General features: G+C 39.0%; 1 protein-coding gene across 3 annotated transcripts in view; it reads right to left on the bottom strand.

Moving 5' to 3' along the window:
• LOC124622555 (serine/threonine-protein kinase ULK3) overlaps positions 1–24343 on the bottom strand; it is a 120015-nt gene that overhangs the window by 22976 nt on the left and 72696 nt on the right. For 2 of the 3 annotated variants that reach the window (XR_006980651.1, XM_047148291.1), the window contains exons 4-8: positions 22929–23155; positions 21489–21750; positions 21068–21223; positions 8503–8687; positions 6229–6316 (exon numbers count right to left, since the gene is read on the bottom strand). Coding sequence is in view for 2 of the 3 variants with exons in the window: in XM_047148291.1 (XP_047004247.1) it covers positions 6229–6316; positions 8503–8687; positions 21068–21223; positions 21489–21750; positions 22929–23155 (918 nt within the window). In the remaining variant the exon portion in view is untranslated. Of the gene's footprint in view, positions 1–6228; positions 6317–7477; positions 7574–8418; positions 8688–21067; positions 21224–21488; positions 21751–22928; positions 23156–24343 lie in introns of those variants that run through there. The other variant, XM_047148290.1, reaches the window with a different exon arrangement.

A 24343-nucleotide genomic window follows, 5' to 3' on the forward strand; every position in this document is an offset into this window, starting at 1 on the left:
ATTAGAATAGGTGCAAAATTTTAAGTATCTTGGAAGCAAGAAAGACACTGACTGGAAGTGCAGCACAGAAATTAAAACAAGGATAGCAATGTCAAAAGAGGCATTTTATAAGAAAAGGAAAATTTTCTGCAGCAGTCTGGATAGAGAACCGAGGAAGAGACTCATAAAATGTTTTGTATGGAGTGTTCTGTATGGTGCTGACACATGGACTTTGAGAAAGAACAACAGAGAAAGGCTGGAGGCTTTTGAGATGTGGACATGGCAGAGGATGGAAAGAATAAGTTGGATGGATAGAGTAAAAAATGAAGAGGTACTGAGGAGAGTGAGGGAGAAAAAGACAGTTACTAGATGTAATAAAAAGAAGACAAAGAAATTGGATTGGGCATATATTAAGAAAGAGTGACGGACTGATAAAAACAGTTTTAGAAGGTTATGTAGAAGGGAAAAGGAAGCGAAGAAGGAAGAGATTTCAGTTACTGGATGACGTGATGGACGGTACAACATACAGCATCACGGTACTAAATACAACAGCCTTAAGAAGGAAGCAATGGTTCGCAGAAAATGGAGAGGCAAGGCAAATGACCTGCTAATATAGCAGAAAACTGATGATGATGAGGGTAGCGTAGTGCCTAATGCATTAGACTGACACGCGGAGACCTGGGTTCAGAGCCAGAGATCCAGATTTGGGTTCCGCATAGTTTCCTAGTTTACTCTAGGCAAATGTCAGGATGGTTCCTTGAAAAGCCATGCTAATTCGTTCCTCTCCAACAATAATAAAAAACACTGAGCAAAGACCTGTCTCTAATGATCTTAGATCTCAACAAGACATAAAACATTGAATTTAACTTCCTGACTTCTACCCTATACCCTAGCAGATGATTGATGGGCCTACAAAGTGGGAACCATGAATGGGGGGGGGGCATCAGCTTTGAGCAAGATGGAAATTCTTTTCCATGTATTTCTCCTCTCTTTGTGATGATCATTGTGCTGCTTCCTCCACTCACTAACTCATTTCCATGTGGTCCAGACTTAAAAAGCACAAAATTGAGGGAAATTCTAAAAACCCCTAAAATATGAGCAAAACACATGTAATTGGCATGTATAATTAAAAATTGCAATCCTGTCCAGTACTTTGTATAAAATCTGTCTAAGTGAAGGAAGTTAAATGTACAATACAATGTTTATACAGCAATTTGTGGTGCTGAATTTCAACAGTAATTAAAAAATCACAGCTGTGTAACAGCAAGTAAAACCTTATCAAAGAATTGAAATTGGTTTCTGGCTACAAGATGATCGAGCTACTTTCTGACGTGCTATGACTACAAATTATACGTTCAAAATGCATTTTTCAGAGATCGTCCTTTGTGCTCACCAAGAAAAAAGCAAAAACTGATAAACATGTTGAATTAAACCAAAAACATCACAACAGCTAGAATTAAACCAAAAATATCACAGCAGCTAAGTGGTTAAACCATAAGCATAAATGCAACATCTAGTTAATGACATACTTTGTCACCATTGCCGTTATTGTTTAATGCTTTTCTTACGAGCCATACTTCATATGCTCACCACCGTTAAACTGTTATTTTAGGCTTGACGAGAGAAAGAAAGACGTGAAAAAGTGAGTTTACTTTCCCAATTGGTGTTACAAGCTTACTAGAAGCCAGCTCAGCAAATTTTTTGTCACCACGTAAAATGTAAATTTGAAAGAAAGCTCAGGTGCTACAGTTTCTCTTCATGCCCTCTATCACTGCTGCCAGTCTTCACGATCCACAATGTGTGATGTGTGTGGTGCAATGTGTGTGTGTGTGTGTGTGTGTGTGTATATATATATATATATATATATATATATATATATATATGAGTGGTGTATGTAGTTGTTGCAACTGTAACACGTCTTTATAAAATGCGCTATCGCAAAACACTTGTTCTATTTCCGTGCGGCATCTCTGTCATAGCACTTCATCTGGATGAAAAATATATTTTCAGCACTTCACAAAATGCTTTCACCCCTACCTGCACTCCCATCGCTGAAGGGCCTCTACCCCTCTCCACACATCCAATAGATGAGCTCATTTTATGTGTGTTAGTATGGTGTGGTGGCTGTGCTGGCTATTGGGTGACTTAACAAGTCGTTAGCCGATAAGAGTTCACTAGCTGTAAACGGGTGACATTTCCTCACTTATGACTGAGCATATTCTTCAAGACTCAGGGTTTGAATTTGAAAGGTTGATGATTGATATTGTTGCTGAATACAATACATCGGAAATGCATGCAAAAAGATGAAACTGTGTTACAAGTGGTCCAAGCGAAGGTGGTGGCTGGGCCCCTTCGTCACATATTGGCTCAGTCTGGAACACTTCGCTTTGACTGTCCTGTTTTTCCATTACCACTGCAACCTAACAGCAGTAGTTGTATCATAGCTTGCGGTGAAGCTAAATGTTGCAAGTTGTGTTGGAACACTGATTGTGGATTACATAAGCATTTCCTCTCTCATGTTCCCTCTCACAACAGCCTAAAACATTCCCTTAATTCCACCACCACCCGTAGTGCGAACCATCTGTCTTTTGAGCCACTCACAACTTATTCAGTCACATCAAATGTCAATATGAAGAAAACGGGACGAAGTCAAGCAAGATGTTGAGTAAGAACTTAGAATCAAGGTAAACTTTACTAGTAAGAAACGTAAAATCAGGGAACGGGTTTTTTACCGAGACTATGAATTTATTGTGTAGAATTGTGAAAAACATCAAATCTGAGAATGTAAAAGGTTCCATTGTATACTACTTGTTGGAAAAACATGTATGTGCAAATGTTCACTGCTATCTGCATTTTCTCCCATACTAAAACATATCTCCAGGAAGATACAATCTACAAAAGAATTTTACCAATTGTTTTCTGTTTGATGATGAATGTTATAATTTATTAGCTAAATGACCCACAAGAACTTAAGTTTTTCATAATCAAAGTCCAAGTTGGAATATCAACAATTATGAAAAGAATAGATTGTTACATACTGTAAAGATGACACACTGAGTTGCAGGCAGGCACAACGAAAAGACTGTTACTCACTAAGCTTTCAGCCAAAGCCTTCTTCAGAAAAGAAAAGGTATTAAAATGTTCATTTGTTGAACCCCCTGGCTATGCCTATGCATGTGGATAACTGTGATTTCTAGATGTGCATTGTTGTATTGTAATGAGGAGTATGGAAAGAAAGAAAGTGAACAGGTAAAACTTAATGCCAGCTCATAGCCTACTCGCTGAAATAGTGTGAAGGGTATCACTTCCCCGTCACCCCTCCTCCACCACCAATGACAGGGTACTTAACTTTAATTCATGACACCCTGTGGAGGAGTTGGGTTTTAACTCAGGACACTGAAAGGAAGGAAAATTAAGATGTAACCTCAGTGACAAAAGAACATTGGAGTGAGATGTAGTGATGAGAAACTTTACAACATTACCTCTCCTCCCTGTGCCGACCAAGCATCAATAATGAAAATTTCTTCCACGATCACAATTTTCAGTGTCAGGCTCCCAAGCAATATCATCTGGTAACAATGGCAACATCAGCTATAGAAGTGGAGTTATATAAAAAGAGATATGGATGTGAACTGTTTTAACTGTATGTTTAATATATGTAATAACAGGAATGTATCAAATGAAAAGGTGATATCCTTCTGGTAAATAAAACACCATTATCACAGTAAGAAAAAGGTGTTTTGTTTATAAGAAATATCAATGTAATTGCTGCAGAAAATAGCTACCCCACAAAGTTTGTTTTAAAGTAGTTGGCCAGAAATGTGCACTGCCCATAGTTATTATTTTGGAGTGTCGGAGTGTCATCTTTTCCTTTTCTTTGGGGAATAAAAGAGGAGGAGGAGGGCGGGGGGGGGGGGGGGGGGGGGTGGGGTGGACGATGGTCATGTTGTAAGTCTTCTCTGAATGTTCCATAAAATTCTGCCTCCTTTATTTGGTCTTCTATTAAAACTTTTTAAAATGTTGTTTCTCTCTCTTCTGAATGCCTCTGCAGTTACCCTTCCCCCCCCCCCCCCCCCCTTACATATATCGGTACTCTCTCTCTCTCTCTCTCTCCTTTTTATTTTTATGGTGGAATACCTCCAGTGTTCCACGCTTTTAGCTACTTTTTGTGATGAGTGACTTATGACTTAATGAATTTTTTTTAGCACATATTTTTTTCCTTACATACGTAGTTGCCATGTAAATATGTTGTTCCTTCCTATTTTTGACTTGATGAAAATTTTGCTGACCATTTATTCTGAGTTGTGATACAATTTTGCTAGCCATTATTGCAGACTTGTCTGCATAAAATACATGTGTCATTAAGTCCTGATGGACTCTCAATTTTGTGCCCTTGAGAGGTTTTTGAAATGAATAAATAATTTTTATGTTGAAGTGTTAAAAAGGCTAACTAATCTTCCCTCATATCTAACTACTATTTCATATGCTGAAGTATTATATTAGCATCATTTTACATTTCTTTTCTTACTCTTTCTAGCACTGAGGTCTCCAACAGAAATTTCAACATTTCTTTGCAGGCTTATAAATATTTAGTTTGCAAGTATCTTGCAGATACTTTCTGCTCTCTTATTGCTCCTCTTGTTACTTCATTGGTATAAGAGGACTGAAGTGTTTCATGAGCATATGGTTTCTTATATTGTCATATAATATGGAGAAACCACATACTCAAAAAAGTTATATACAATACATAACATACTTAAAGAAATATTTGTCTTCTGTAATACAGGTACTGTCAGTGGAGGCAAATTCTCAAAACTAGTCTGATAAAATGAACTACCATCACCCCCCCCCCCCCAACACACACACACACACACACCTCCACTCTCCCCCCCCCCCCCCCTCCCCAACAGTTATCATCACTGAAGATGTCACAAAAGGCCAATTGCTGACATGACAGAGAAAACGGGGAATCCTGCATTCCAAACTTAAGTTATAATCTTCTTGCTCACAATATACAGGGATGTCAGGGAATGGCCTTAAAAAACCTGTTACATTGAGGACTATTATGTTTATTGTATTGGGAATTACACAACTGGCAAGAACAAGTCACAGAGATCTTGACACAAGTGACATTGGTAGCGCTGACTGGGTGTAGGCGAAACTTGATCTCTTGCCACACATCTGCATGCATCACCAGTGTGACAAATCCTACTGCTGCCGTTATCCAGCAATGCAGATATGCAACATTATTCATTTGTTCTTTCACAAATACTCTTAGAAGTAAGACCAATGAGCTCAGGTGGCAATCGTCACTGTGGGTTCACGAATGAAGAATGGGTTATCCCTCTCGCACATAACCATAGCGTGTATGTTTCCAGGCCCCCCCACTCTGTAGTTGTGTCTGTCTGCTTTTCCACTGACAGGAAATGGGGCCTAACCTGGAAAGACTATCATCAACCAACAGGAGTCCAACAACTGCTTCACAAACCGTTTCTCATGAGGAAGACCATCTGGCCACATAGTGTGCAGCAGTAGCAGTTTTTGTACATAATCCTGCCCCCTTGGATTTTGGCCTGTTAAATGACATCATCTAATGGACTGATATCCTAAGGCTACTAACAGATAACACCTTCATACAGCCAATGGCCATCTGGATAACCTGAGATTTTGGCATTTTCATTGATGTCACTCACTGCTACCCATCTGCTGAATTTTCTGGTTCCAGAGCAGCATACTGTTGTAAGGAAGAGGAGGAGGGGTTGAACTCGGCTTTGCTCTCCCTTCCCCCCCTCCCCCCCCCCCCCCCCCAAAAAAAGGCCACAGCGCACATGTGCCTGAGTTCATTTCAGCCAATCACAAGATGCACTGTGCCCTCATTTTCACAAAAACATCCTTCACCCTGCTGCTCATAACTCAACTGCCATGAGCAGCTGTGACCCGTGGGCATTGTATAAGTTGTGTGTCCAACCCACCACCTCACAAAACTTGCTTTCTCACACACAATGTGTTTTTCATGGTATAAGGTGTTTAACCTTCATTTCTGTGCTGAAAGGTCTGTTCTGCTGCTACACACATGTGTAAAATTATGGATCTTTGATGTTCACACATATTTTGCATTATAATTACATGGTAACCAAGACAGTTCACTGTGTCCTGTAACATTAAAATTCAAGAACATATCATTATAGCTTATTAGCATGTTTATCAAGAACAAACAGCAAATACCTTGAAGAGTGAAAAAGTACAAACCTTTAGAAAGTGCTGCTGTGTCATCGGTAATACTAATGAGATTTAAGAAAGACTTAATGTTTTCAGCTTGTGTTAACCACTGCTGCACCTGCAAAATTACCAAGACCAAAGATTGCTATTAAGAGTAAGTATGAAAATACATTATTACCACCACAACAAAAAAATCTTCAGCATGTCTCTTACAGATCAGCATCAAACTATGAAGAGAACAGAATGGTTGGTTTACTAGCAGTTTTGGGTACACAACATTTAAATCTAATATTGGCCAACTGGAATGATAAAGAGAGAGGATGCCATGCTCATGTTACTGAACACATGCTTTCATGAATATAGTGTGTAGTCAGAGGATAAACTGCACACTTGATACTCTGTTCAGTGCATACACACTCTAGTTTCTCCACAGTTGTTTTCTTTGCATATTAATTTACAAATGCAAGCAGTGCCCCTTCACTGCAAGTGTAAGAGCTATTTGAAATGCATAAAGTAACTTTATCCTTGAAAATTAATTCTGTGATGTAGTTATTGCTACCACAATACATAACCTTCAATGTAATGGGATACTGGAAAGTCATGGGTCAAACACAAATGTTGTGTACCAGCAGTCTCGCCTCCATGAACAGCTTTGTGGTAATGCTGTGCCAGCCATTCTCTGGTAGTCTTGTTTCCGTCTTTTCTTTGGTGGGCTTCCCAAGTGGGAGACTTGTGAGGAAAACAGCACATGGCATGTGGTTATCTCTATTCCTTCCATCTAATGGTTATGACAAGGCAAATTGCCATAGTTTTTAATAGTGCACCATAAGGAAAAAAGCACAAAATTCATCAGGGGATATAGTATACAGCTACTGATGTTGATTGAAAAAAGCATGTTATAAATATTCCGTAATAGTCATTTTTATTGAGCGGTATAAACAAACAACAAGCAAGAATAACATATTCAGTGCTCTAACATGAGAAAATTCTGAGAGTTGATTAATACAAGGACTGTAATTAAAATGATAATGAATCAAGCAGAATTTTCATAGTGATTTACCTTCCTGTCAACAGCAATATAATGAAAGGTGGTGCTGCATTTTATTTTTTGACATATCAAACACTTCTTACACAAGAGTTGCAGTAACTTTTCTTTATAAATTGGTCCCCAATAAAAATATGTGAAAATGCTCACTTTCAGTTTATTGCAAACTCACCCTATTGGAACATATGGCAAGTCTTTGATGTTTCTATCACATCAAATGTAATAAGAGAGAAGATCAGATTACAAAAGAGAAACAATGTTTTATACATGATTGAAAAAAGACAGGGGGAAATTAAATAACAAATTAGACTGCATGGCTATCAAAATATTAACTTGGGGAGGCATAAGTTTTATTAATTTGTCTCAGAATGCTTCTAAAGAACAAGAAAAGTAAAAGCTGCATAATTTATGCTTCCAGTCATCATCAGCTTTCAATACCCAGCCAGGATCAGGCAGTATATCCACAAGAAGAGAATAATTACTTCCAAAAACCTGATTACTTAGTTTAGACAAATCTAATTAAAATGGCTCTAAGCACTATGGGATTTAACATCTGAGGTCATCAGTCATCTAATTAATACATGGGCACTTCCCAAAATCGGACATTATGAAATTTTGCTGATTGATTGCTTTCGAAGTAAAAAGTAGCATCCAGATTTCTCATTCATATGGGTTGCTATGAAGCAGCAGCTTGAATCAGGTACAGTTACTGAGTCTTCCAACTTCAAAAGTCCACACTGGAATAACAACAACATGGAAAGAATAGACTCTTGTTCACCACATAGAGGAGGCATTGGGTTGCAGACAGGTGCTCTGAAAAAGAATGCTAGAAATGTTCACCTTTTGGGCCCGACCCTGCGAGCTCCCACAGACAGCAGTAGCCTCTGCCCTCACTTCTACCCTGCTACCTTTCCACTCCCCACACCTCTTCCGTAGCCCCCACTATCTACTCCAGCTGCTCACCTCAGACACAGCTGCAGTCCGAACTTACTGTGTGTGTGTGTGTGGGTGTGTGTGTGTGTGTGTGTGTGTGTGTGTGTGTGTGTGTGTGTGTGTGTGGGTGGGTGCGCGCATGCCTGTGTGTGTTTTGTGCCAATGTGTGACTGTTTTATCCTTCTGATGAAGGACACAATTTGAAAGCTGTACATTTCTACCATTCTTTTTCATGGAGCCTTTCTGCGACTTACCGCCTCTTCTATGTTCTGAGCAGAAAGCAAACTATCCTTTCCATATTGTTGTTGCACAGTTTCATGACTTACTTGTGTATGTAAGAGGTCACGTCTTCTTCCTTTTGGTTCACTGCTCAGCAGTGGCACAAGTAAACCTAGACAAGACTGAAACTTTTCCAATGCATGTGAGTACTGGCCCTCTTTCAAATACTGCTCTGCAGAAGCACCAATTTCCAGAGCGGTTTGCATTGTGGAGTTTGTCGCACACAATCGCACTGTAAGAAACAAATGGAGAAATGAAAAAGATAAATACTGTGCTTCAGCAAATAACATTCTCATAACAGACAGATTACCTGCATCAAATATACCATCAAAGAATGGGAGACAGAACTGAAAGTAGATCACTAGAATATCAGTTTGGTTTTAGAACAAGCAGGTGCATTTGAGAAACAGTTTTAACTCTGCATCTAACAATCTAGGCCAAATTTAGGAAAAAAGAGGAAATATAAATTACAGTCATAGATTCGGAGAAGGCTTCATGATAATGTGGAATAGAATATGTTTTCCATTGTTAGGTAGTACTTATGATATTAACTGCAGGAATAGAAGGGTAATATTGCTCCATATTATCCTTCTATTCCTGCAGTTAATATCATAAGTACATAAGTAAGGATGATACAGGAAGCCATAATCTACATTATTACTCTGCTATTCACAATTAACTGCCTGGCAGAGGGTTCAAAGAACCACCTTCAAGCTGTCTCTCTACCGTTCCACTCTTGAACAGCGCGCGGGAAAAACGAGCACTTAAATTTTTTTGTGATGGTAATTTCTCCCTACATAGGTGGGTTCCAATAGAATGGTTTCACTATCGAAGGAGAAAACATGATTAAAATTTCATGAGAAGATACCGTCGCAATGTAAAATGCCTTTGTTTTAATGATTGCCACTCCAATTCGCGTGTCATGTCTGTGGCACTATCTCCCCTATTTTGGGATAAAACAAAATGAGCCACTCTTCTTTGAACTTATCAATGTTATCCATCAGTCCCACCTGACGCAGATGCCACACCGCACAGCAATACTCCAGAATAGGGCAGACAAGTGTGGTGTAAGCAGTCTCTTTAGTAGACCTGTTGCACCTTCTTAATGTTCTGCCAATGAATCAGTCTTTGATTTGCTCTACCCACAACATTATCTATGTGGTCGTTCCAATTTAGATTATTTGTAATTGTAATCCCTCAGTATTTAGTTGAATTCACAGCCTTCAGATCTGTGTAACTTCTCGCGTAATTGAAATTTACCGGATTTCTTTTAGCACTCATGTGAATAACTTCACACTTTTCTTTATTCAGGGTCAATTGCCACTTTTCGCACCATCAGGAAAGATGTTAAAACACAGTTGTTTATTGTCACCAATGATAATTAATTTATATGAGGAGGAGATCATGAAGGAAGTAAAGATCTATCTCAATGTGGGAGTTACTTGCAATGGAAAGTAAATCAGCACAATACAGTTTGCTGGCGACAAAACAGTGGTCACTGAAGTAAATACGAATTATGTCAGGTGCTTAATGAAATGAGACTTGCACTAGCTGATAGCTATAATATGCAAATAAACAAAATAACAATAACCAATGGTACGTGCAGCTGGTGGACATGCTGATGCCTAAATTATAAACTAGGACAAGAGACTCTTGAGTGATAGCAGAATTTTGCTATCTCAAAAGTATAACAGATAAAGAAGAAAGATGTTAATGACAAGGATAGTAAAGGGCAAAATGGCTTTAAAAAAAAGACAGTGTATAAATATGGAGGCTAGAAAAAGATTCATGAAAATCTGTTTGAAGCACAGCTCTGTATGGCAGTAAAATATGAACAATGGGAAAAACAGAAATAAAACAGACTGAAACCTTTCAACTGTAATGTTAAGGAGCCTGTTGAAGATCAGATGGACTAACCAAGTAAGGAACAGAGAAAAAGTGTCTAATAAAGAATGTCACGAATCAAATCTTACAGTTGACGAGCAAAGCATCAACAGATTAATTAATTAAACATGTTGTTGAAAATGGTGCAGAAAACAACGGTTAGTAAAAACACTTTATAGAGCTCTCTCAGACATGTAGTCAATTAACAATTCATTAAAACCTCATTAAGATGCTCCTTTATCCAGCAAAATGGTCTTCAGAACCAGTTCTGTGAAGTCTTCCCTAACTAGGAAACATCTCCAACCTGACCTCATAATTTACAGACAGAAAAGCATACATGCAAGATATCAGCTCCAACAATGAATGTCACACAAAAATTTGGGCCATACTACCGGCAGTACACAGTTATGACCTTCTGGAAGCACAGTTTTTGAATTTTCATGTGCACCATTTGTTTATCACTCGCTCTGCTCCACCTCAGCCACCTAAAGCCCGAGCATGGAGTGCTGTACATTTGGAGTGACAACCAGTGATCTTCCTATTTGTGGGATGTCAAAGGCTAAAGAAGAGGGGGAGGTGTACATATGTGCCAAATGTGTTTAGAAATCTTGTTTGAGAACAGACATTATTTTACATGGAAAGTAGTAAGTAATGTGAGTACATAATATATCAACCTCATGCACATATACATTCAATATTATTTTAACAATATTCTGATAATGACATCGTGCAGTTATAAATATGTCTCAAAATCAAAATGAATAAACCTAAGCAACCAAAGAATTTTTGTGGAATGAAGTTAATGAGTTTAGATTTATAATTTATTCATGCCAATCAAGTTGAAAAATAGCGCATCTCCTGCATATGCACTTGTCTTTAACAGCGCCAGCTTTAAAATCCAAAGAAAATAATGCACAACAGCTATGTTTACAATTAAATTGTGCTATGTTACTTCATTAATGAATCATTTATTTTATTTATTTACATTGCATTTGTGACACAAAATGTAGTGTTTTCCATAAAAAAGGGAGCAGGTCACTTATCTGTCCCATATGCCAACATGGGCAAGGTACAGCAGGCATTTGCAAGGAGGCTGACAAAATCGGTGCGTGTGGTGGCCAGGGAGTTGGAAATGAGATGATCTATACTGCACAATGTCTTACATAAGAGGTTATGGCTATATCCCTATAGCACGTTAGCTGCTTCAGGCATTAAAGCCTATGGACAAGCCTCAATGCGAACAGTTTGCAGTGGATATGCCAGGCAAGATGACTTTTTGAAAAGGATTTGTTTCTCCGATGAGGCATTGTTTCATGTATGCCACAAACTGAATCTCATAACATTCGTATTGGCATTCACAGCAACCTCACATTACACATGAAATGTTAAGAGACAATCATTACGTCAATGTTTGGTGCGGGATCACTGGTGGTGTTGACCTGTACATGTTACGAGAGTGCTGTGCCACAACTGGTATACCTGAATGCTAGTGTCATATTCCAGCAGAATGGTGCATTATCCGACTGGGCCCTAAATGTCCATAAATGCCATGCTCCCCTGACCTCACACTACTAGACTCCTTCCTGTGGAGTTTCGTAAAAGATCTGGTGTACCAGCTCAAGGTTAGAGACCTACAGTACTTGAAAGTGTATATTCGCATTGGATCTGAACATGTGATCGTGGAGATCTTGAATCATAAGTGGAGAGAAATGGAATTCTGGCTAGACATTATCCATGCCACAAAGGATGCACACATTGATGTGTATGAACGAGGAAACAAAACTTTATGAATTATCTTATCACATGTTGAAAACCACTTGTTAATGTCTGGTATACTTTTAAAGGCATGAAAATCTGAAGTTGCAAAGATATTTTATGGACACCCTGTAGTTCACAAACAAGTTACTCACTCCACTGTACAGTACTTCACACTCAGGCATTAGGTGGCTGCAAAGGGGCAGAGCGAGTTCAGGCAAACAGTGTGCACAAAACTTTAAAAGCTCTACTTTCCAAAGGTCATAATTGTATACTGTCAAAATTATGGCCCAAATTTTCACACAGGATCTATTGCTTGTGCTGATAACTTGTACGTGTGCTTTTTCCTGCTTGAAATACGAGATGAAGCTAGAGTGTTTCCTTGTAAGAGCCAATACAAAATGTTCCCCTTTAGTTCACTCCTTTCCCACATAAAACACACAGCCCTCTGACTACTCACAGAGACTTGCATTCGTTTTTCTACAGGTAATGGACAATTTAGGAGGCAGTACAAAAAGGTAAGTGTCAGCCACTGTTGACAACTGGGCTGGGCACTGGTAACCTCCTTCCCAGCCCCCTTCCTGATTTCCTGTTGCCTGCCATACTTCTCACACCAGTTATCCAGCCATGTGCCTAGTTGTGACAAACTGCATTTTCAATAACATTAAGTCTTTAGAGACTCACAAATCAATATGCAGAATAAGATGAAAGTACTTCAAATAGAGATAAATTGCAAATCATATGGATGTATGAACAAAACAGGACCATGAACAAAATTACTGGTATGGATCAATGTAATGTAAGAAGGAGGGCCGGCCGAAGTGGCCGTGCGGTTAAAGGCGCTGCAGTCTGGAACCGCAAGACCTCTGCGGTCGCAGGTTCGAATCCTGCCTCGGGCATGGATGTTTGTGATGTCCTTAGGTTAGTTAGGTTTAACTAGTTCTAAGTTCTAGGGGACTAATGACCTCAGCAGTTGAGTCCCATAGTGCTCAGAGCCATTTGAACCATTTTAAGAAGGAGGAAGCTGGAAGACATACTGCACAGGAAAATGTTTTAATTCACAAGATTTTTTCAAACTGAACTCACGAGTCTTTCACAGTAAAAAAGGAAATGAATTAGAAGACAAAATTACAGAATGGGAAGAGAAAGTAGATGAAGATGAGAAAGGATAATATGACTCTGCTAGAAGAATTTCACAAAGTGCACTGAAAGACCTAAGTCAAAACAAGGCATCTGGAGTAGATGACATTCCCTCATCATTAATGAGATTCTTGGGATTGCCATCCATGACAAAACTATCCCATTTGGTTGCTAGGCATATGAGACAGGTGAAATACTCCAAGACTTACAGAAAAATGTAAAAATCCCAATTTGAAAGAAAACAGGTGTGAATGCTATTGAACAACTCATGGTTTCAAAATACTAATACAGATTATTTACAGAAGAATGGGAAAACTGGTTGAAGCTGATCTTGGGGAAGATCAGTTTGGGTACCAGAGAAATGCTGAAATACACAAAGTGATACTAACCAAACAGTTTATCTCAGAAGATAGGTTAAAAGAAAAGCAAACCTACATTTATAGTGTTTGTAGATTTAGGGCTAGCTCTTCCAATGTTAACTGGATTGCACTGGTTCAAATTTTGATGTAAGCACAGATGAAATACAGGGTTGAAGTGTTGTCTATGAGCTGTACAAAAGACAGAGTGGAATTATAAGAGATGAGGGACATGAAATGGAAGCGTAACAAAAACTTTTAGGCTCGTTGATCACATTTTAATTCTGTCTGGGACAGCAAAGGACTTGAAAGAGCAGTTGAATTGAGTGGACTGTGTCTTGAAAAGATGTTATAAAAGGAACATCAACAAAAGTAAAACTAAGGTAATGGAATGTAGTCACAATAAATTAAGTGATGCCAAAGGAATTAGATTAGAAAATGAGATGCTAAAAGTATTATATGAGTTTCACTATTTGAGCAGAAAAATAACTGATATGGCTCAAAAAAGAGAGGGTATGAAATGCACACTGCCTATAGCATGACACCGATAGTAGTTGTGCAGAACACCACCTCAGCCAATGATGCACCTCCTGAGGGTCTGGTCTCCACCGGCTGTTGACAAGAGCAACCTCTGTGGACTGGGTACAGGACAACCACATGGCAGCCAAGCATGATCGGTTCAGTTGGTTGCATACTGGAGAACAGACTACATCACATCCTGCCTCTCCTACTGTGTGTTTAGTGTTGATGTATATTGCTTTCAACATTGGACTATGATATTGGATCGTACTTCAGAACTGATCAGAGTAAATTATAAATATGTTTATATATTACTGATGCAGATTAATTATTTCCCCTAGTGCAGATCTCTGACAGCGACAGTTTGCTGTTCCACTACTCCTGGCCACCTGTCGTCCGTCCTACACTGATATCCAACAGAGGGATAAAACAGTATTTTCTGAAGGTATCTGTCTGGAGTGTACCCCTGTATGGAAGTGAAACATGGACAATAAGACATTCAAGCAAGAAGAGACTAGAAGCTTTTGAAATGTGGTGCTATAGAAGAATGGTGAAAATTAGATGGAGACATTGAATAACTAATCAGGATGTAGTGAACTGAATAGAAATTTATGGCACAACTTGATTATGAGACAGAATCAGGTGATAGGACACATGCAGAGCCATCTGGAAATCGTCAGTTTGGTGATGGAGGAAGTGTGGGGTGTAAAAAGTGAGGCAGGCAAAAGGATGAATACAGTAGGAAGGTTTAAGTGGATGTAGGTTGCAAAAGTTGCTCAGAGATGAAGAGGCTCACACATGATAAGAGTAGTGTGGAGAGCTGCATAAAAGCAAGGGTCCACTCCAAAAACCATAAAAACAACCAGAAAGTCTGAATACAATATAATAATTTATACATATATGTACAATTATGGCCACTCAGCATGAAGCGTGACATTCTTTGATACTGGTAGAAAGATGGTGGTGGATGGTGCAGGGCCTCACTGTGCTTTGCATCCAAGGAATATTAGGAACTGCCATATAAAACTAATGACTATGGGACCTATGGTGGGCATTTTAAGAAAAGGACATCTGTGTCAGAGGAAAATATGTGGCTGATATGAGGAGCCCCCAAAATTATCTAATGTGGTACATGATACAAAATTTCCTTAACGGAGAGTTGAAATTTCATTTGTGGAAGTAGCATTACTATCAAGAACTGTCTGCAAAAGATTGTGACCATCAGATGTAGTATGGAGAAATCATGCTAGACTGGTTCAGAGACTTTCACCAGTTGTTTCCAAATGTAACCCAGACTGAATAATAACAATGGAAATTCCTATGTGGAAGAATATGTAAAATAAAGGAAAAGCAATCTTTCATGTATAGCTGACTGATGCACATAGAAACACTCAATACAGTATTTACATTGGCTTTCGAGCTCTTTCTCTAGAAAACACACACACACACACACACACACACACACACACACACACACACACACACACACACATTCACAGACACCCAAATGCTCTCATCTGAAGCCACAGTTCGAGTGTTAATGTGAATGTGTATACCTTTGCAACAGCAAGAGCTCGAAAGCTAGTTTAAATACTGTATTCTGTTGAGTGTTTCAATGCACTACACATCAGCTATAGGTGTGGTTCCCTTTATTATACATATAATCAGAGGGATAAAAATGTGTTCAACATGGGAAGGTTTTTAAATTGCCATAATTCCCATTATTATGTACAAAATTCTACACGACACTGTTGAGAAAATGTAACATCGCTGGATGAAAGGCTGTGTGGTTGTTTATACAGCAACACACAAATCAGAAGATGTCACTCAAAAATAACAGAATCAGAATACTTTCTGCAGCCACAAAATGTGTTATCCCGCATGTGTGCAAAGGGTTGTACTAGCCTGCGCACAGAAGCGGGATACCGTATTGATAGATTATGCTATCTATTGAGAGCCCAGAAGACAGGTTACAGAGTGGCTGTAAAAGAGTAAATCACACCTCAGCTTTTGGCAAGATCAATGTGTTTTATTTCTTAAAATTATGTATGCACAGCGCAATCACTAGTAGTGGTTTGTTGCAGTATAATATCAAAACAAATTTTTGATCTGTTCCTTTCTCAAAACACAATGAACACGATCAGCACCTAGACCTACTGGTAAATCAGATTTGGCCAATTGTGTTTATGTACACCAATATCATTGGCTTTGTCTTTATGCAAGATGGTGCCCCAATACATTTTGCAATCATTGTATGCAGATGGCTCAACCATCATTTTCCATAATCTCAGTTGGTTCACAGGAGTCCTCATGAATGACTGGTGTGGAGCCCCTATCTTATGCCATGTGACTTCTTCTTCTGGGGATGGGCAAAGGGTGAAGTTTCTAAAGCTAACATCCTGCATGTTCTCATTAGTGTACCACAACAGTTCCTTCTGAAGTCAGAGGAGAGCATTCTCTAATGATTGGAGAAATTAGTGGAAAATGCTATATGAAATTTGCACTGTAAAAACACTTTGTACCATACTGCTAATCATAATAAATCTTTTTTAATCATTTTGTGAATGTAAATATTATTGTGATAGCATTAAAATCCATTATTAATTATGTCACATGCAGTAAGAAATTAGCAGTGTTTTGAAGACAAGAAATAGAGTCTGATCATGACATACTCATGTGCACTGTCATAATTAGACCAAAATTTTACAAAAGGAAACAAAAATCAGCTACCAAAACAATGGAATATTGGTATAAAGTCTATCTTTTACATAAATTTTCCACTTACTAGTTGTAGAAAATGTCAGATGCATTAATTAAAGGAAGGTGTGGAACAAGGATGGGAGAATACCAAAAAACTTATTGAAACAAAAATCATTCAAAAGTGTCAGCATGAAGGAAAAAAGGCACAGGAAAAGACGACTATGGAGTTGGGAGACAATTTAAAAAGATTAAATGATGGTAAACAAATAACATACAGCTAATAATACACAAAATAAACTGCTTTTGGAAACAAAAATGTTGCAAAATGGGAGGTTAGGAAACTTCACAGCAAAAATTGCGAAATGAAATTAGGTTGCTTTAACCTTTAAAGCATACTGGTAATTTGGTAGCTAAATAAACAGCAGAATTTGCAGTTTTGGCCACATTTTAGCATATTTGGAAAGGTAACCAATCAACAGCTTCACAGCCATCATCAGATCTTAAAACAATAGCAGCACAGACAATAGTAACATAGACATAGAGTTTAGACACACACACACACACACACATTTTCCCAGCTGGTTACTCTAAAGGAGGACACTGTTTGAAAACTTAGTAACAACATTTTCAGACTTATTTATGTGCCTGTCAACAGCTCAACACCTCACACACTAGCTGTTCGGCTATGGAAATAGATCATAAAAGTGTAGGTTCATTGTTTAGTCTTCTATTCTTTACATATCACGCACAACAGATTTCTTTCATTGTCCTGGTCGAACAAGCAGCCTTCTTGCCAAAATGAAGCTGCACAGATCAAGTTCTGTCACTCACCATCTACAGTGAGGCAGGATTTGAAGACAAATGGGGACACCAACCAAAGATCCTAAAACGAAGGTTTCGTGCTTCCCCTTAAATAATCAACTTGCTGGAAGAAATTTCAATATAAAGTTTGAAAACACTACACTTACTAACTACAAAACACCAAAGTAACTGAAGGTAACTCTTGACAGAACACTATCTTTCAGAGAGCATATAACAAAAACAGCTGAAAAATTGAAAAATCATTCAAACAATATGCGGAGAGCATTAGTATCCATCTATGTTTTTCTGCTCCAAGTCTTATATTCTGTGCTGCTGAATATTGTGCCTCAGTCTGGCTAAACAGCCCTTATGCACAAAATAAATATATCCAACTAAATAATGCCATGAGAATGATCAATAGTGTCATCAAATCGACACTTATTTAATGGCTGCCATACTAATCCACATTCCTCCCTCGCCCCCACCCCCCTCAACTATGGCACATAAATGTTCTTGTGGATGAGTACAAAAAGATCATGGATAATAAAAATGCACCAATCCAGCAAGATGTGTTCAACCTTACTAATGCATGGACTTACAGATGGACTGAACAACATAATAATAACATGCTGTGAATCACTCAAAAATCACTGGGATTTGACTTGCCATGCAAACGTGATCAGTGAAAACAGAATTAGAACCTAACATAGCAGATGTGCCTTTAAAAGAAAAATGGGGTATGCAGTCATCCCCTCTTTTTGACTGCAGTGATCCACTGAACATCAGACACACTGCTGAAGAATGCTCCCTTCAGTATCCCTGCGTGCGGATGTCCCGACTGAGGCAAATGTGCTGCCATGGGTAGAACACAGGAGCAGTTCAGAAACCTGCAATGGATGGCACACACATAGCGTCGTATGGGCAGACCTGCTGACAGAAATGTTTACTTGTCAGCAGCAGTAAGCGGAGCAGGCCAGTGCTCCTGTGGAGTTAAGAGTGCCACAGACCTAGCCTTGCACTCATGCCGACAGTTGTGTGCCGTGTCATCACTAGCCGCCCACACCAGCCACGTGCTGCGTACGTTGTTGTGCATGTATCTACATGGGTTTGGCTGCTCCGCTTTCCATAGTTCAGTTCACACGGTGAGTTTGTTTCACTTGTGGTGTTCCATTCCCCGGCTGTTACTGAGTCACCAGCAACTGACCATGTTGAGTAGCAGCACTGTCACACTTTCTGCAGATACTAAACCCCACAAGATCATATGATGGTAGGCCAGAAGACTTCTTTCTGGTGACTCCCAAGTTGATAGATTACATAAATGCTCTACATGCTTTTTTTATAAGATTTTATACTGTAAGTATTATGCTGTACAATATATGTATCTCTTCCCAATGTGTCAAAAGACTACATGATAAATAAATAAATAACACAATATGAAACTGCTAGCATAAGTACAACTCTGATGATTTGGATTCACTCATCCGCTGCACAATAAAGCTTCTAAAGTAAAGAAAATCTCTTACAGTTTATCTCTCTTGAATCAGCTGCAAGCATCATTACTTTTGTGCAACCTTTCCTTTCTCTTATCAATTAATCTGCCTACTCAGCCATGTAATCTTGTCATTACCAGTATCATACTATCAAGCCAAGATTCACGAGATTACAATTGCTTTATTACATTAGTCTCTTTTTTGGACACCAATAAAAAGGAGGGTATAGCAAGTGTAAGAAGCAAGTCCTACTAATACACATGCTGTCACAGGAAGATGAGTGGTGAGGAGGAGTCATGTTATGCCTCACTCACCCGAAGCCCTCAATAATTTATAAGTTACGACTGCAATGGACTATCAACCACCTAATAATTCATTCCACAACAAAGAGAGTGAGAGTATTCCTGAAGAATGTTATAGTGCTGCTGCTGTACTGAGTATAGTTTGGCACCAATGTTAATAGTAATAGGAGCCACAATAATAGCAACCTGAAGTTTTAAGATTTTACTGATTTATGTCACAAAGCAGGAAACAATGGGATCAGTTACTAGTTGTGAAAACCAAAGTTGAGTGCTACTTCTCCTTTGCTTGTGTCAGTTAACTTAGGTGACAACAACACCCTAATTTAAAGACTTATACACTGATGTGACAAAAGTCATGGGATAGTGATATGCATGTATACTGATGGTAGTAGTATTGCATGCACAAAGTTTAAAAGGACGGTGCAATGGCAGAGCTGTCATTTGTGCTCATATGATTCATGTTTAAAGGTTTCCGTTATGATTAGTGATTATGGCTACACATCAGATGTCAACAGACTTTGAACGCAGAATGTAGTTGGAGCTAGACGCATGGGACATTCCACTCCCGAAATCATCAGGAAATTCAGTATTCTGAGGACCCCAGTATCAAAAGTGTGTCGAGAATATCAATTTCAGACATTACCCCTCAACTAGGACAACACAGTGGCTGACAGCCTTCACATAACAACTGAGAGCAGTGGTGTTTGTGTGGAGTTATCTGTGCTAACAGACAAGCAACACTGTATGAAACAACTGCAGAAATCAATGTGGGGCATACAACAAATGTATGACCAATGCAAGTGCCTTTGCTAACAGCACGACATTGCCTGTAGCACTGCTTGTGGCCTCATGACCATATTGGTTGGACCCTGGACAACTGGAAAACCATGGCCTTGTCAGATGAGTCTCAATTTCAGCTGGTAAGAGCTGATGGCAGGGTTCATGTGTGGCACAGACTCCACAAAGCCATGGTCCAAAGTTGTCAACAAGGCACTGTGCAAGCTTGTGGTGGCTCCCTAAGGGTATGGGCTGTGTTTACATGTAATGGACTGGGTCCTCTGGTCCAAATGAACTGATCATTGACTGGAAATGGTTATGTTCGGCTACTTGGAAACCATATACAGCCAATCAATCATGGAACTTTTATGGATGACTATGCGCCATGTCACCAGGCTGCAGTTGTTCATGACAGATTTGAAGAACATACTGAACAACCTGAGCAAATGATTTGGCCACCCAGTTGCCCGACACAAATCCCATCGAACATTTATGGGATGTAATTGAGAGGTAAGTTCATGCACAACATCCTGCACTGGCAACACTTTCACAATTATGGAGAGCTGTAGAAACAGCATGGGTCAGTATTTCTGCAGGGGACTTCCAACGACTTGTTAAGTCCAAGTCATGTCAAGCTACTGCCCTACATTGAGGAAAAGGAGGTCCGACACAATACTGGGACATATTTCATAACATCTGTCACCTCAGTGTAGTTAACTCTTTTTACAGTTTGTGTTTTAACAATTCCTTCAAAGACAGGAGAGGACAGAAAAGGAGAGAGGTGGTGTGTGCAGTAATACATAGACAATAGATTCAACAGTTATAGTAGTGCTATATCTAATATATAACATGCAATAAGAAAACCAAACAAATAAAATCAATTCATACTTAGTTCTTCTAAAGTTCCATCTGTGGTATGTTGACCCTTGGGATGTTTACAGTTGTTTTCTTTCTCGTACAGAAGAGTTTTCAGGTCTTCTGCTCGTCTTATATATTCATTTACCTTATTACGAAAGGCTATTTTTTTCTTGGTATCATCTTCATCTGTTTAATGGAAAACTGGTTTGTGATTAGATTTTATTTATGTAATCTATTGCAAAACTATATTAGTTTTTTCAGTTGTGCTTAGCAAAAGCACTTATAAAAATAATAGAAAATTGATCTGAAGCACATTTTCTTTGAAACTCATAAAAATATTGTACAGTATCTAGTAATTCTTAACCAAACAAAATGAAAAACAGTCTGAGTACAAAGAAATGAGAATTGAACAATACAACTGCGAAGCTTCTAAGCAAAATTCGTTTCTTACCATTCACAAGAGGAACAAAATACCTCAAGGATTCACAATAAAGGTCAAATGCCTCACTGAATTTCTGTTCAGCATCACATTTCACTGCCTTTTGTACCAGCTCCACAGCTTTCTGATAGGATTCTGGTGATGGCATGTGTTCCAAGTCAAGGAAAGGATGATTAAAAAAGGACTCATAATCAATCCTCTCAGAGGGATTATGTTTAAGAAGTCTAACAAGCAGGTCTCTGCAGTCATCTGAAATGCACCCACCATGAGGAACCTGTGAATGAAGCACAGTTTAATTAATCAAAAGACATATGGAAAGTGATCTCTTGTTGTAGTTTCTCTTTCATTCATATTTACTACTCAATATATAGCGGAGATGCTGCGTCACAAATAGGCACAACAAAAAGACTGTCACATTCCATCCTGGATTTCCCACTGTTTTGATATTTACTCCTCACCTACTGCTTCTCTATTACTGAAGCTATTAATGCCAAACTGAAATTGTTTCAGAAATCAAGTCTTCTTTCAACAATGCATTATCAAAGTCTCAGAAGTTAAACTTGGAAACACTGACTTTTTGCTATTGATCTCTTCCCATCGTACACTGTTATGAGTAATGAGTGATTGGTAACATAGCTGAATTTTTTTGGTAACAGAGCTGATTTTTTTGCTTGTCCGGCACAATACTGGAAATCAAAAGAATGAAGTACATTGATAAATCACTGGTACATTGATAAATCACTTCTCTAACAGGAATGCCAGTATGTATCCATTGTTTGTACCCTGTCTCCTTCACTACATTTCAGGTCATGACGAATTTTTATTAATTGACACCATGTTCCATAAATCACCTGCACGATTTCAAACAAAGTGATGTGCAACACAGCAGGTGCTTCTCCTAGCTTCATCACCAAAATATGGTGGACTTGTATATGTTCCATTCTGTGTTTGGCCCTAAGGGTTCAGACCAATCAGATCTTCCATCATCAAATTGCAAATGTGGTTGCTGATTTTGCAGTGCTCTGGATTTGCACAGGCTGGTGTAAATTAATTAGAATAGCAAATTCCTACCATTTTTATTTGTGTGTTGACTACCAATTATCATTAGCTGATATAACACAGCAGATACCGGATTTATATGGATCAGAAGCAACCAACATGTGTGGTCCCTCTCATTTCTCCTGTATAATATATGTGATTTTATTTTAATGTGACTTTTAATGTTATGTATTATCATTTTTATAACATAAATAAAGTCTGATGGTCATTTAATGCACAAACTAATTCATTTCTATATATGTACTGGAAGGGTATTGGCAAGATTTTGTTTTTAATTTTCATATGAGTATACATTATAGAACTATAGCACAACTAATCATTTTTTATGTATACTATATTTAGGCATTACAAAAAATATATATTATGAAAAAGTACTCAAAATATAATGCCCACCTCAATAGGCATTTCGCTCTTTATCTTTTCTGCTAGCTCTTTAAAATTACTGGATGAATAAGGTGCTCGTCCAAACAGGCACTCATACATTATGACACCGACTGACCACAGGTCAACAGAGGCGTCGTAGTGACGTTTCAGCAGCATCTCAGGTGCCATATACAGAGGTGAACCTCGGAGAGAGCTGTTGTAGTCTTCAGGTGACAAGTACTGGGCAAAACCAAAATCTGTGGAAACAATGAGATGCTTTGTGGAATAACACATTTTTTTAATTTTAAGAATTTCAATGTGCAGCATTATCTTTACATAAGGAAGTATGTAGCATTCATACATCAGCCACCATCATGTTGGGAAGATTTTGAGGATATCAAGGTATTTAAAGTGCAATGCATGAGATACATACAGGATAGACTCCAATTCATAAAAGTTACTTTGAAGATCGTTACTTCTGAGAATGGCCTTATGCACACTCCACACTAAGGCCTTTAATTTATTCCCTGCATAAATGAGCATATATGATAGATAATGAATGTGTGAATGTGGTAATGGGGTGTCCTGGTTAGTAGTCCGTCTTCAGGCCACAAGTGGCCCATAGGGACCATCCGACCACCATGCCATCCTCAACTGAGGATGCGGATGGGAGGGGCGTGTGGTCAGCAAACCACTCTTCCAGTCATTATGAAGGTTTTCTTTGACCAGAGCTGCTACTATTCGGTCGAGTAGCTCCTCAATTAGCATCACGAGGCTGAGTGCACCCCGAAGGTGTCCTGGTAGAATGTAAATAATTTAGGAGTAAAGGTTTACAAATTACCAAATAGTAAAGGCAATTAGTTGTCAATAGGTACATAAACACGACTGAAAATTTCTAGCTTTTGGTCCCCCCCCCCCCCCCCCCCCCCCTGCAAATGCCAACATATGAGAAAGAGAGAGAGAGAAGAGAGTTCTACATTGTGCCAACTTCACATACATTGGTAGGACTGCCGTTCTGCAGCTTGATGATTGACTAGGTGGGAGTTTGTGTAGGGTAAGGTTGGTGAGGGGAGAAAAGAGGCAGGTAGCAGGACAGAAGGTGGGGAAGGGTAGCTGACAGCTCAGAGGGAGAGGTAGGATTTGCACAGGATAGGAAAGCGACACACAGGCATAGGCACCGATGAGTTCGTGCAGCACACGATAATGAAGGTGGGAGCAGTGGAATGGGAGAATGCAATAAAACTGTGGAAGGGGAGGCTGTGGGGAAGACAGTGTGAGCACAAGATGAGTTAAATCTGGGTCCTAGGGCTGGGCGGAGGTGAGTGTGGTGCATGGAGCAGCATCCAGCTAACAACCAGGAGGAACCTCTGCTAGCCCCTTGCACCATTCCCTCCTCCATCCATTCCCAGGACCCAAACTTCACTCATCCTAGGCCCACAACCTCT

The sequence above is a fragment of the Schistocerca americana genome, chromosome 7 (assembly GCF_021461395.2).
Source record: "Schistocerca americana isolate TAMUIC-IGC-003095 chromosome 7, iqSchAmer2.1, whole genome shotgun sequence".
Lineage (NCBI taxonomy): Eukaryota > Metazoa > Arthropoda > Insecta > Orthoptera > Acrididae > Schistocerca > Schistocerca americana.